This window comes from Cetorhinus maximus, chromosome 17, assembly GCF_964194155.1.
Source record: "Cetorhinus maximus chromosome 17, sCetMax3.hap1.1, whole genome shotgun sequence".
In the NCBI taxonomy this organism is placed as follows: Eukaryota; Metazoa; Chordata; class Chondrichthyes; order Lamniformes; family Cetorhinidae; genus Cetorhinus; species Cetorhinus maximus.
In genome coordinates this window covers 83,267,010-83,282,675 of record NC_135895.1, presented here as the reverse complement: position 1 = coordinate 83,282,675, position 15,666 = coordinate 83,267,010, and the positions used below count along the sequence as shown (strand labels likewise).

The window sequence follows — 15,666 nt, the reverse complement described above, 5'->3', positions numbered from 1 at the left end:
ACAAATTTGAATTCTATCAATCGTGTTACAACAGGTCTGCACGTTGTTTAAAGTTATGTGCTGTCCCAATATTCAACGTTAATAACTCTCACTACCTGTAAACCTCCTGTTGTAACTCTGTCACCTCCCTTTATAGGACAGCAGGTTCAGAGACTGGCAAGTTCGGTTCAAAGCGTATTCATCGTGTGCAGATGAGGTGGAAATTTTGGCTTTCTTCCAACTGTGAGTCAGTCAGTCTCAACTCAGGTTTCGTTGGGCCATGAAGCACAAAAATTATCAAAATAAACTATCATACATTCCACAAGTGACAACTTGAGAGAAAAAAAACTCCTGCCCAAAACATGCAAACAAAAATCTCTGCAACTCATCACCAACAATTATTTTCATGTCACCTTATAATTCCCATAAATAGCTTAAATATCTCCTCATGACATCTAGTCAGAGACCTCACCACCTCAGAGAAGCTGTGAATTCTCTCAAAGCTAGTGGCCATGGTTGTGATTTTTCCATACTGAAAGTCAACCAAATCTTCATTAGAGCACTTCAGATGGAACTGCTCAGATAAATAGAGGAGGGATGGGAGAGCTTATTATAAACTTGGTGCAGTGTTCTGCTATAACACAAGTAGTTTAAATCCTCGCTATAGAAACATAAAAAGCTGGAAAAGCTCAGCAGGTCTGACAGCATCTGTGGAGAGGGAAACAGAGTGAGCATTGAGTTCATATGTCTCTTTTTCAGCTCAGAAGAGTCATACTGACTGGAAACATTAACTTTGTTTCTCTCTCCACAGATGTTGCCAGACCTGCTGAGTTTTTCCAGCATTTTATTGCAGGTTTCCAGCATCTGCAATATTTTGCTTTTATCTTAGGTTAAATCCTAGTTTGACCTTCCTTGACCAACTTCAACATCACTACCAATCATGAATTTTCTGCAAATCCCATCCTCTGTCTCGGTCCCCCAATTAGGTTCGTTCAGTGAATAATATACGTATTACATGCTCACTTTGTACAGAGATATGGCACATATAAATTTTGATAAGTTCCCGTGCTGTGCATTAGTGCAAACTCTGTATTTTAATATATCCAAATCTGTAGGCATTCTGCAGACTGGCGAGGAGAATTCTAATTGTTTTCCTTAATGAATATCATGCATAACAATAACTATTTAGCAAATGGTCAACTCAAATTCCTTTGTTGATTAATGCCTGCAACCAAGGATAATAAATACACAGAATCATATACACTGTCTAATGCTGTTTAAAAAAGGATGTCAGGCTGTATCAGTGCTTGAACTCTAAAGGTCAAAATTGAATTTCAACACATAATAAAAGCTGATTGTCAATTCAGAAGTCTTATCTCGAAAAACAGACCTCTTCATTGAGCTTTGTTGCGGCTACACAAGTGATCTTAAACTTGCTGTTCTGCTCCAATGACTTAATGCAAAATGTGAATGCATGGATATCACTGCCACTCTATGATCAATTGTACTGAAGTTGCACAGAACGGCCTTCTCCAACCATTCAAAGCATACTTCTGCCACTCAAAGAGAGGTGTCCAAAACTGAACAATTTTCAGTTATACCAATGAATTATTTTAGCAATCAGTTAGTAAGGCACAATAAAAGGAATTTTGACAACAGCTTCAGCTCACATCCTTGACATGGTAAACTCCACACAAGAGTCTTCCTGAATATCCAACTCATTTGAAGGGCAAGAAGCTAGCGAATAACATCACACACTGACTCCAATTCTTAATCAAGAGCCAGCATCATATATCATCCTCTCTGGTGCATTTTCTTGCATCTGTGACAATGTTAGAAATGCAGGTCCCTTTAAGAGTAAACCAGGACAAGCTTCAGAGTGAATTGAGAGCAAGTGATGCTCATTGAAGCCTGTACTTAAGAGCTGGGTTTTTCCCCAGTAGTTAGTTAGCTTCTTAACAAGGAGATGATTCAGAAGGGAAGAGTGGAAATTATCATTTGTTCTGAACTATAGTTTAACAATAAAACAGTTGTGATCCACAGAACATCTTCTGCTGCCTGACTCGGTAAATGGATATCCACCTATTAAACATCTGTGTCAAAAGGAAAAGGTTTCAAAAGTGCTTCCAATGAAAGAGTTCTGTTTTGGTTGGATGGGGAATGGAGGGATTTGCAATGAAGGAGTGGGAGAAAAAAGGTTGGCTGATGCAATATATTCCTTAAAAAAATTGTCATTAAAAGCAGTTTTGGCCGTGTTCCACCAGATACAACCTTTTCTGGAGCAGTGTACATTGAAAGTTGGAGGCTCCCAGACACAAATGCTTTTTGCTCATCTTCTGTGTATATTGGCAATGCATACATAATGACTGTTATTAATGTGACTCAATCTCACCTCCTCTTCCTTGTTCAGAAGGATCATCTGGCTGTCAGTCAGCATGCAATATTTCTGATCCCAGGTTGTTTCGGTGTATGGGGACTGGCCACATGACAGTCTGTGTGTTGGAGGACCTTTCACATCTGCAAATGAAAATACAAAAAATAGATCAAATATTAATCTTTGAAAACTTCAAAAATGCCAAATACAATCCACACTGCCAACAATTTTGTTAGGCAAAATTATCAGACTATTTTCCCAACCAGTTGGAAAGATTTTTGAATCTCTATTTTCTATCTCTTAGGCCCCAGGATATCAACCTTCAGCAAGACAAAAGTGCAAGCTGCAAGGAGAGTTGAAAGAAATAAATACTAATAAGAGGGCACCCTATTCAGGTGCACAAAATATTCAACTGTCCGATATCGGTTCAGGGAGTGTCTGGGACATAGGACATTAATTACCTCTTCCACAGAAGGTGGATGGAGGTAACATTTTCATCCCTGTTTGTTAGTCTGTTTGTCGATAAACAATATATCTAAACTAATGGATGGATTTCAACGAAACTTGGTACACAAATACGGTATGCACCAAGGAAAAAACCAGTTAGTTTTTGGCAAAGATACCTATCCAGATACTTTTTTAAAAAAAATTCATTCACGGGATGTGGGCTTTGCTGGCTGGGCCAGCGTTTATTGCCCATCCCTAGTTGACCTTAAGGTGGTGGTGGTGAGCTTCCTTCTTGAACCACTGCAGTGCATGTGGTGTTGGTAGACTCACAGTGCTGTTAGGAAGGGAGTTCCAAGCGTTTGACCCAGCGACAGTAAAGGAATGGCAATCTATTTCCAAGTCAGGATGGTGAGTGACTTGGAGGGGAACTTCCAGGTGGCGGTGTACCCAACTATCTGCTGCCCTAGTCCTTCTAGATAGTAGTGGTCATTGGTTTGGAAGGTGCTGTCTAAGGAGCCTTGGTCAATTCCTGCAGTGCATCTTGTAGATGATGCACACTGCTGCTACTGTGCATCGGTGATGGAGGGAGTGAATGTTTGTTGATGTGGTGCCAGTCAAGTGGGCTGCTTTGTCCTGGATGGTGTCAAGCTTCTCAGCTGCAGTCATCCAGGCAAGTGCGAAGTATTCCATCACACTCCTGCCTTGCAACTTGGAGATGGTGGACAGGCTTTGAGGAGTCAGGAGGTGAGTTACTCTTCGCTCTATTCCTAGCCTCTGACCTACTCTTGTAGCCATAGTGTTTATATCACTAGTCCAGTTCAGTTTCTGGTCAATGGTAACCCCCCAGGATGTTGATAGTGTGGGATTCAGCAATGGTAATGCCATTGAACAAGGGGCAATGGTTAGGTTCTCTCTTGTTGAAGATGGTCATTGCCTGACATTTGTGCGGCGCGAATGTTACTTACCACTTGTCAGCCCAAGTCTGGATATTGTCCAGGTCTTGCTGCATTTGGACACAGACTGTTTCTGTATCTGAGGAGTCGCGAATGGTGCTGAACATTGTGCACTCATCAGCGCACATCCCTGCTTCTGACCTTATGATGGAAGGAAGGTCATGGATGAAACAGCTGAAGATGGTTGGGCCTAGGATACTACACTGAGGAACTCCTGCAATGATGTCCTAGAACTGAGATATTTGAACGCCAGCTCCCTGATATGGAACTATATCGCCGTTCCTTCACTGTCACTGGGTCAAAGTCCTGGAACTCCCTCTGTAACGGCACTGTGGATATACCTAAACCACATAGACTGCAACAGTTCAAGAAGGCAGCTCACCACCACCTTCTCAAGGGCAATGAGGGATGGGCAATAAATGCTGGCACACCCAGTAACGTCCACATCCCATAAATTAATAAAAAATATAGCTGAATGCGAGACCGGAGGCAGTTAAATGCTTGAGCAACAAGTTTAATGGACAAATAGCTCTCTCATGGACCAGTGTTATGGTCTTTAAAAGGATTTTTTTTTGATAAGCATATCTCCACATATGCCAGTGATATTAGCTTATAATGCTTTGTAGGTGAGGTATTGATGGTTCAATGACATCCTACCCTGAGTGCTACCATTTTTGCTATCTAAAGACCACATAAAAATTGCACCTCAGCTAACATGCTTTCCACTTGAGTGACTGCTTCCTTCACCACCTAAAATTACTATTCCAGTAGCAGACTTGCAACCAACCACTTTACCCTCTGATATTATGAAGTTTCCAAGAACAAAATGCATAGTGGTAATGCTAAGCATCTCCTGACTGTACAAATGAACAATGCAGAAAAATTTCACTTAAGCATCCCTCTTCACCCAAATTCTCAAGAAAGCAGGATTCTTCCCTTTCCCAAATGAAGTATTTCACTACTGCGGTTTGATTGAGCACTAGCAAGTGTCAACTAGAGAAAACAGTGTTTGAATGTTGACACTTGGGATGCAAATACCTGCATTTCAGGCATGAGGGTCCCATGCTCTGTTCGTATTACTTCTCTGCTCAATAAAAAACACTGAATATGGTGATTTTCAACAAACATTCAGAAGATTTCATGAACTTCTCAATCCTCAAAAATAGTCTATGAGCTTAAAAGAACAGCAGTTACCAACTCTGACCCCAGGCCTTTTGGCCCAAAAAGTGAACAATTAAAAGCGTGGGGCCTCAATGCTCAGGTGGTGAATTGTTGTTAGAGATTTTAAAAATGTTACCTTTTAAATGTTACCACAGAATCATAACCAATATAATATTTAAAATGTGATATTTTTGTACTTTTTCTTTTAACTCTCTCTCTTATTCCAACTGTTTTAAAATTAGAGGTCGCCTTTTTTAGGACAGAGATGAAGAGAATTTTTTTCTCTGAGCGTTGTGCGACTAATTTTCTGCCTCAGAAGATGGTGGAGGTGGGGGTCATTGAATATTTTTAAGGCATAGATTCTTGTTGGGCAAGGGAATCAATGGTTATCAGGGGTAGATGGGAATGTGGAAATCGAAACACAAGATGATCAGCCATGATCTTATTGAATGGCGGAGCAGGCTTGAGGGGCCTAATGGTCTACTCCTGTTCCTGTTACTATTTCTTATGTTCTTATGTTCAATTCTTTTCCCCTCTATTTCTCTTTGTGAATCTGATTTAACATTGAATTCATTCATTTTAATTCACATTGCTTCTCCAGTCCTTCCTCTGTTTGTTTCTTAACCCTTAAATCTCTTTGTTTAAAGAAATGCACTGTTAGTTCCACTGTTAGCCAAGGTATCAGATGCCCTGTTACCCTCACTATGCAGTTATCAGCTCACAGTTCCAGCAACTTTGTAGGTAAAACTTTTTGAAACCTGTACACACACAAACAAGTTTAAGTAAAATAGACATGCTGCAAGATAGCCTGCTCCAGCAAAGTCTGGCCCTTTAAAGGATGTGATATCATGAGTCTCTTTGAAAGATCCATTGCCATCTGTACTCCACTCCAATATTCAATGTCAAAATTTGCAGAAATCACTGTGCACAAAAATTACAAGTTTTAAAAGAGATTTGGTTACAGCACAGGTTGCAAGAGATAAAAGATCATGTACCACTTTCTGATGATACTCAAAATTCTGCTTATGTTTCAAGGATGAATTTGCATTGTTGGCCAGGTCTTCAGATGCAAGACTTTTGTTTTGCAAAATAAATTCTTAAGAGAAAACAAGCAAAAATGAAAAGCCCAATTGATGTGTTTGCACAGAATGTCAAATGTCACACCTGCACTCCTATCTTCCACATAAATAAACGTAGCTGAAAATAAGAACTTCACGATCCACAGGCCCTGATATATCTCTTACTGCACTCTTTCCACCCTCGAGCTACATTATGTCAATGTCTCAGAGCTGTCAAACAGTTCGCTGAAATCCATCAAAGAGAGACACACCAAATGGTACCCAGACAAGGTGCATGTTAAAGGCCTGATGTGTTGGTATAATTTAAATTCAACATATATCTCACAAGCACACTCCTGCGGCAACTAAACAAACACTGGCTGTCCATTCTATATATGATATTTAGATGAAAGATTTACTCAGAAAAAGACACACACATAACAAAAGATCAAAAAGGTTAGAATTACAGATCAATGCACTTCTGCTCATGAGGTCTACCTTCTCCTTTCCAACCCATTTCACAACTGATGTCAAATCTTTTACTAAACTGCTCCCAAGACTCTTACAGCAAGCCTCTGTTTTCAGTGATGGACTTGCCTGTCTTGCAAGGCACTTCAGAAAATTACTGCACCTAAAAATCACGACTGCAAAACTGTGTCCCTTTACTCTCTGGCATTTGCACACCCACACCATATGCTGCTGGCATATTGGTTCTAAACACATTGCATCATATAGCAGTATTCACAGAGAGTGAACTGGTACTTAGTGAGTTAATCAGCTCTTGGAACTATGTGGATCATCAACAAACCCAGCACTGTCATTCTGATGGTGCTCTTTTTCAGAAGATTACGCAAGAACTTGCATTTCTTCCAAGTTTTCATCTGTTGAGTTTTAGGTTCCGTGTTACGACACATGCATCACCTATATTAAACAGAGCAGTTGGCAAACTGCAACAGCTATACAAAATTCAACTCAACTTTACCTGAAATCACAGCTGCACATGATTTAGAACGGAAGTATAACAACCGTCTTTTCAGAGTGACAACATCCGTCTGGAATTCCAATCTCAGCATCCCAAATTCTTCAATATGTTGGATACTTGCAGCAGTGAGAGTCCCTGCAAGATCTCAAAGTAACAACTCTGCTGCAGCACTTGGTTTACTGGTTGCTGCTGTCACCACTCCAATTGACAGGAACGAGCAGCACCACATTCAGTCTGCATGTCACATAAGCCCTGCCTGACACAGACACTGTACCTTCTCAGCTCAGGTAAACACATCCATTTTTGTGCAGAGATACTGCAACATAGTCACCGGCACATGGCTGAGGAAACCTACTCCCCCTCCCCTTTTCAAAAGCACTGCATCACAGGATCTCATGACATCCAAATGTGTGTGAAAGGAATACAAGAATTATGCAATCTGCAACATCCTCAAGCACCAAATGCAGCTCAAACTGACCGGCCTGACATCAATATTGCACATTTACATCAAATACATCCCTGAAATTGTTTGCAGGATGTGGTTATTCAGATGTTACTTGCCACTTACAAGCGTGATTTTCCCAATTACAAACGTCATCTATGTTCCTGCTCTCTCACTCAATGAATAAATACATAGCCATGCATTCACACTTCAGTTGAAGGACTTCATTCAGACACAACATGTCAAAGGGATTTTCAAGTTTGGCTATTTCAGAATTCGTTTATAAAAAATCAATTTTCTTTTTTAAATCTACCCAAACCATCAATGCCAATTTCCACTGAAATAATGAAAACTTCTTCACTGCAAGAGGATATATTTCACTTCAGTTGGGAGTGGGGGGCAGCAAAGAGCAGATACAATCAGCGTGCTCGGTCCCAAGCATTTTAGATAGAAGACTGGAATTACTGAAACAGATTGGGAATACATCACAATCAAACAAAAGGAACATCAACACAATGTACAAAAGTACTTTCTTTGTCCAATTTATGGCCTTAGAAAGCTTTAAACAGTCTCCACAGACATTTCTGAGAAACTGAAAAGCCAGCTCTACCACAACCTTACTTATAGCCTTGACTTGACAAGAGGAGCTAGCCTCATTGCTCTCTTCTTCACGGCCAGTAGATCCATTTGTGCTGTAGCAACACAAGCTACATTCAGCAATCCAAACTCAGCATAAGACCCTGGTATCAATGTCATTTGGCAATATAACTGCTAATAAATTGTATTATTCAGTCATAGTGACGAACATGAGAACTCACAAATGTTGAAATGTTTCAACTTCTGCATGGACAAGTCCTATCCCTTCCACGTGGATATTTTTTCTTGTTTTATTTACAATGTGGAATACCTTGCACTTCTCCACATTTAATTTCAATCATCATTGGAGTGTCAAGGAGAAAACCCTCAAGGTCGTGGTTGCCTCTCCAGTCTACAAGTAATTCTAGTATGCTGTTGATTTTAATTTCCTAATATTAGCTGTTTATAATTAAAAGGCATGGGAAGGGACTCAGGACAGATCTCTGGGATCCCCTCTCATACCTACACCCATTCTGAAGCATAAGACTACCATCTACTTCCTCCCACTTCATTCAGATCCACCAACCTTAATTTGTAAAAAGACATTTTGTCGAAGCTTTTCGTCTTGCACTCATCAGGACAATCGCAAGATTACCAATGTCAGGGGAAGCAACAACTTTATAAAGTATGAGAAGAGAGTGCTGATTGTTGGCAAGTGGACTCTAATTGGTAGAGGCATAGCCAAAGGTATTCTTGCGATTGTCTGATGAGTGCAAGGAGAAAAGCTTTGACAAAATGTCTTTTTTCAGTAATTTGCAAGTTCTATATGACCAAACGACTATTTAATTTGTAATGGGAGTCTTTCATCAATATCACAAACAATCTCATGGATATAAGAGTGCATGAAGCAATCTGGCTTCCCTTGTCAATTTAGAATGCTTTGACCTCAAAAATGTTAGTCACTCAAGCTTCACATCTGAGAAAGCTATGTTAGCTGTCATTTCCCCAGTGAATTTCATACAGATACTCTTGGTCTAATTTTTGTGATCATTGGTTTAATTAGTTTTAAGCGTCAACCTCACTGAGTGATAGCAATCTCAGCTTGGTCATAAAGCCATGGGTTCAGACCCCCCCCATCCAAATACTTGAACAGAGAATCTAAATTGACACATGCAGTATAACATTTCCAGACGTGCTGTTCTTCAGATGAATTATGAAACCGCAGCCCCGTCAGCTGGATCAGACAGCCATAAATTATACTAAATGTGCACGACCCCAATGTTCTGTCAATGTGTATTCCACAGCTCATATGACCAAAAACAGGTTTATTGCTGTTTGAGACATTGTTCTGCAAACATTGACTACATACTGGCAAATAGTTAAATTGGCTGTTCAATGCTTTGGAAGATGCTGATGATTTGAAAAGTAAATATAAGTTATTTCTTTTAATTAGCTGATAGTTTTCATCTTCTCAGTGTCTCTCCAGTAGTCACCGACTTCCTTAAAATAATTTATTTGCAGATCTCCATCCCGGTCTCTTTTATCCTAAAGCTAAATTCACCTACCAAGAGATTTATTAGTTTTCAAATCCCATAACTCAGCTATTATCAAAGTCCCTGAATGTACATTTGCTGTTAATGTTGGATGGTGTACAATACATATCCTCAAGCCATCATTATTTAGCAGGCTGTCTATGTACCTTCTGATGGATCACTAAGGGTTTTAAGCTTCCATCCAACTGGACTCATGCTGCTATGGCACTGAAAAGATATTTTTGGATTTATGTTATGTGTCTGCTGCCTGTTTTTTTTCAGTTTTATCTTGAACTGACCTCGCTAAACTTATATTTTATGAACCCGTTCCCCCATCCTGAATTTCTTGCCTCCTGTTCTGAAGACATAACCTTATCATGCACATCAGCAACCATCTAATTCCTCAGCCAAATGGTGATTCTCCATGCGAACCTAGGCAGTTAAGCTCAATTCTGTTCTCACCTAATATCATCACATTGTGGCAGGAGCCACAGACTATCAGACTAGGTGAAAATACTGTCTGATGTCTTCCTAATCCATGGGTGCTGTGGCTATTTCAGAACCTGGACTATGACTTTTGTTACCTTCACACAATCAAGTGTGCAATCTTGTTGACCTGCGTTGCACAGTATTACTCCATACCATTCAATTACCAACTGACCATTATGTGACTGTGGGAAAATGCAAGTTGAGACCAAAAACTCCCCATAAAGAAGAAAAAATTGGATTAACAATTGTCTCAGGTCACTCCCACATCTGGCTTAGATAACTGAAAAAATTGTATGTTATTCAAACCTCCTTCTCCCACTAACATTTAAATTGTCCTTTACAACAAATCATTCATCAGTGAAAGTGGCAAGTAGGCAACTTAACAAATACAAATGCCATCCTGCATCAGGGGTCAAAATAATGTTTCTTTCAAGGGCTTTTCTTGAGATTTTCTCAAGGGCTACTTATTGATTTTCAGGGGCTCCTGTTTCATTAACTCCTTTATGAGGTGATGCAGTCAGGTAGTAACATTACCTTCTGTATTTGCATTGTATTTTTTTTTAAGGTTTTCTTCTTTCACTAGACAAGGTGGCACAGATACCAAAAAATGTATATATATTATTGAATCTTTTACGTTGGAATCAATGAATGAAGTGCTTTTGTTAATTTATGAAAAATAAATCTCCCATGCTCCATTTCCAAAAAGAAAATTCTAACTATTGGGCACAATCTAACTTATTAGGAATGAGTCTCACAACTGCAGCCCTTTTAAAAAGTGCAAGCAAAAAGCACTCTCCAGCATTCTTTGGTTTTGTTCCAAGTTTCTTTCCCCTCAATATGTCTATTTAAACTAAATGCTGACAAACGTCAGAATACTGACTTCCAAAGGTCCAACTGCGCAACAAGGGGAATACACAAATTAATTCTGCAGCATCAAGCTTAACCATCAGATAACAAATGGTTTCATTCACATTCACTTAACATTTCAGTGACTCTTTTTCCCTCAAGCTAATGCACGTCCTTGCATAGTCATCTGTGCTTTAATGAGCCATAGATTGGAATCTCTTAGCACAGAAGCACCCTAGTTACATTAAAGACACATACCACTTTATAGAGGTTGTTAACTCAATAATCATACCCCACAATGCTATACTTTTGAAAAGTGACATTGAAACTCTGCACACAAATATAAAAACGGGCTTTGCTGGTTGTCTGAAATACCGAATAAATTTCCCCAGCCTAACAGAATAGGTGATGACATCTCCCTATCTGCAAATTTTGACATCATTTACATTCAACGACATTCATTTGACATCAGTTGCACTCAAAAACAATCATTTAGCAATCATGGGATGTGGGCATTGCTGGCTAGACCAGCATTTATGGCCTATTCCTAATTGACCTTTAGAAGATGGTGGTGAGCTGCCTTCTTGAACCGCTGCAGTCCATATGGTGAAGGTGGTGAAGATACACCCACAGTGCTGTTAGGGAGGGAGTTCCAGGATTTTGACCCAGCAGCACTGAAGGAACGACGATATATTTCCATGTCAAGGTGGTGAGTGGCTTGAGGGGGAACTTCCAGATGGTGGTGTTCCCATCTGCCTGCCGCCCTTGTCCTTCTAGGGATAGTGGTTGTGGCTTTGGAAAGTGCTGTGTAAGGAGGCTTGGTGAGTTCCTGCAGTGCATCTTGCAGATGGGATACACATTATTTTTTTGAAAAAATTTCTAAATCGCCATCACAAAAAGTGCTATCAGATTCAACTTTTACACATGAATCACGAGATGCTTCAATACAATCAATTAATATTACAATCATTTCAATATGGTCATTACAGACAGTCAGACAGTGCAATGGGATTGGAGTTATCAACATACATCATGTTGCACTCTGAGGTGCTTCAATACAATTATAATATATATGTATATGTATAATGCATAAAAGTAGATGGGGTACACATTGCAAGTAACGTAATTGACATCAATGTCGTCAACTGCCCTAAACTATAGCATTCCAACATTCAAGATCAGCAACATCACTAAAGCATTTGGACACCAAAAACGATCAGAGTTTATTTTCCATACTTCTGAATTTCCATAGTTTCAGACATCCTAAAACCGAGCTAACTTTAGAAAAAGCAGACTCAGTTTTAACATAAGTTTTAATATACTAGTTAGGTGTTTCTCTTCACAACTTATAGTGCCACATAATCCTGCCAGCATCCCCCTCAACCGGTGGCACCCACCCCCAACAAAGACAGCAGTGGTTTTCTCCCCCCCGACCGCCCCACTGGCGCAAAGAAATTTTATCCCCCACCCACCCCCCGGAGCCATTTTCTTCCCCACAATCTGCCCCCATCAATTTTTTCCCTCACCATCCTCCCCACCAAACAATTTTCTTCTGCCCCTGAAGCCCCAATCACCCCAAATTGTAGTAATTCTCTTCTCTCCCTCCCTTCCTCCACCGCTCTCCCCTCTCCACATCACCCACTCTCCCCCATTCCCCACACCCTCTCTCCCTCAACTCTCTCCTCCCCCTCTGCCTCCCGCCTCTCTCCCCCCTCCCATCCCCCTCTCTCCCCATTCCCACATCTTCTCTCTCCACCCTCAGCTCTCTCTCTCTCCCACCCTCCCCACCTGTCTCCCTTCTCCTGCCTCCACCTCTCTCTCTCTCTCCACCTCTCTCTCTCTCCACCTCCACCTCTCTCTCTCTCCACCTCCACCTCTCTCTCTCTCTCTCTCCCTCCCCCGCACCACATCTCTCTCCCCCCCCACATCTCTCCCTCCCTCTCCCCACCACATCTCTCTTTCTCTCCCTCTCCCCACCACATCTCTCTTTCTCTCCCTCCCCCAACATCTCTCTCTCTCTCCTCCCCCCCAACATCTCTCTCTCTCTCCTCCCCCCCCAACATCTCTCTCTCTCTCCTCCCCCCCCAACATCTCTCTCTCTCTCCTCCCCCCCCATCTCTCTCTCTCTCCCCCCCCCCTAACATCTCTCTCTCTCTCCTCCCCCCCAACATCTCTCTCTCTCTCCTCCCCCCCAACATCTCTCTCTCTCTCCTCCCCCCCAACATCTCTCTCTCTCTCCTCCCCCCCCAACATCTCTCTCTCTCTCCTCCCCCAACATCTCTCTCTCTCTCTCCTCCCCCAACATCTCTCTCTCTCTCTCCTCCCCCAACATCTCTCTCTCTCTCTCCTCCCCCAACATCTCTCTCTCTCTCTCTCCTCCCCCAACATCTCTCTCTCCTCCCCCAACATCTCTCTCTCCTCCCCCAACATCTCTCTCTCCTCCCCCAACATCTCTCTCTCCTCCCCCAACATCTCTCTCTCCTCCCCCAACATCTCTCTCTCCTCCCCCAACATCTCTCTCTCCTCCCCCAACATCTCTCTCTCCTCCCCCAACATCTCTCTCTCCTCCCCCAACATCTCTCTCTCCTCCCCCAACATCTCTCTCTCCTCCCCCAACATCTCTCTCTCCTCCCCCAACATCTCTCTCTCCTCCCCCAACATCTCTCTCTCCTCCCCCAACATCTCTCTCTCCTCCCCCAACATCTCTCTCTCCTCCCCCAACATCTCTCTCTCTCCTCCCCCAACATCTCTCTCTCTCCTCCCCCAACATCTTTCTCTCCTCCCCCAACATCTCTCTCTGTCTCTCCCTCCCTTGCAGTTTCTCTCATCTTCACGGACAGTCTTTCACCCTCACTGACACTCAGTCTACCTCTCTCGCCCTCACTGACACTTGCTGTCTCCCTCATCCTCACTGTCTCTCTCAACACCGTCATTCCAGTGCTCAGGCTTGTGCGCCGCCACTCACTTACCTGCGGCTCCTCCAATCACACGCTGTTTCTCGCCTACTCTTACTGCTGATGGGCTCAACTGCATCACACCAGTGAGCCTATCACAGCTAGCACAGATTCTGTCACTTCCACATAAAGATGTGACTTCTCTCTCATTTGTTGCCCCATCATTGAACAATCACGGGCTTTTTGGGGCATTCAAAAGCAAATTCACCCATGGCCCTATGTATTTTGAACCCTGTCCTGTAGATTAATCAACATTCTCAAATCTGACAGGCCAAGATTCTGGTCAAGAATAGTGGCATGTAATCCGAGTGAGTGGGAGTAGTGATAAACTCAGCTAATACTACCAGCGCTGCAATATATTATCAGCCTATGACTCAATGATAGCACTTTCACTCGAGTCAGAAAGTTCTGAATCCAGAGACAACAAACAACCATCTGAGGGAGTGCTGCACTGTTGAAAATAGTGCCTGTCAGTGGAGATGTTCAATCAAGGTCCTCACAGCTGGCTCTGGGGGTTGTAAAAATTTAATTGAATATTCAAAGAGCAGGAAAGCTCTCCAGGGGTCCTGCAACTACCACTACTCTTCAAGTTCCACTACTAAAATAGATGATCTGGTCATTTATCTCACAGTTGCTTGCAGGGCCATTATGTTTACAAATTGCCTGCTACATTTCTTACATAACAGTGATTACACTTCTAAAGTACTTAATTAGCTGGTCCCATTCTTAACTAGCCAGCCATATCCAAAGAATCACTTGCAATAGTTTCTCTTCCCATTCCTGCACAGTTATCCCTGGTGTGCCCCAAAGGAACTAAACCTGTTGAAGGGTCATGAGGACTCGAAACATCAACTGTGCTCTTCTCCGCCGATGCTGCCAGACCTGCTGAGTTTTTCCAGGTATTTCTGTTTCTGTTTTTGTCTTGGCTCCTTCCTATTTGTCATCGACATGCTGTCCCTTGGCAACAACATCTCAAAACACAATGTCAGATTGCACATATATGCTGATGACACCCAGCTTAACATCACTATCACCTCTCTCAATCTCTGCACTTGTCTCCGATTTGTCACACTCCTTGTCCGACATTTAATGCTGGATGAGAACAAATTTTTTCCAACTAAACATTGGGAAAACTGAAGCCATTGTCTTTAGCCCTCTCCACAAGCTCCATTTCCTAGTCACCAATTCTATCCCCCATCTCTGGAAACCGTCTGAGGCCGAACCTGACCACTTGTAACCTCGGTGTCGAACTTGGCTCCAAGAAGAGCTTCCGAACACATATTTGCTAGATCACCAAGACCACCTAATCCATCTCTGCAACATCGCTCAACTCGGCCTAGCTTCACCTCAACTACATCTGAAACCCTCATTCATGTTTTTTTTTAATTCATTCATGGGATGTGGGCATCGCTGGCTCGGCCAGCAGTTATTGCCCATCCCTAACTGCCCTCAAGAAGGTGGTGATGAGCTACCTTCTTGACCCACTGCAGTCCATGTGGCGTAGGTACACCCACGGTGATGTTTGATGTGGGGGTGGGGGGGAGTTCCAGGATTTTGACCCAACCACAGTGAAGGAACGGTGATATATTTCAAAGTCAGGATTCCATGTGGCCTGGAGGGGAACTTGCAGGTAGGCGTGTTCCCGTGCAACCTTTGTCCTTCTAGATGGTCGCGGTCATGAGTTTGGAAGGTGCTGCCGAAGAAGCTGTGGTGAGTTCCTGCAATGCACCTTGTAGATGTTTTGCACTGTTGCCACTGTGTCGGTGGTGCAGGGGGTGAATGCTTGTGGATGGGGTGCCACTCAAGCAGCTGCTTTGTCCTGGATGGTGTCAAGCTTAAGTGTTGTTGGAGCTGCACTCATCCAGGCAAGTGT

The 15,666-nt window shown here is 42.3% G+C and overlaps 1 protein-coding gene across 5 annotated transcripts in view; it reads right to left on the bottom strand.

Annotated features, from left to right (window-relative positions):
• The window catches only part of rasal2 (RAS protein activator like 2), a 392,247-nt gene that overhangs the window by 236,202 nt on the left and 140,379 nt on the right, over positions 1–15,666 (bottom strand). For all 5 annotated transcript variants that reach the window (XM_078561546.1, XM_078561543.1, XM_078561542.1 and 2 more), the window contains exon 2: positions 2,372–2,496. In XM_078561546.1, the coding sequence (XP_078417672.1) occupies positions 2,372–2,496 (125 nt within the window). The remainder of the gene's footprint in view (positions 1–2,371; positions 2,497–15,666) is intronic.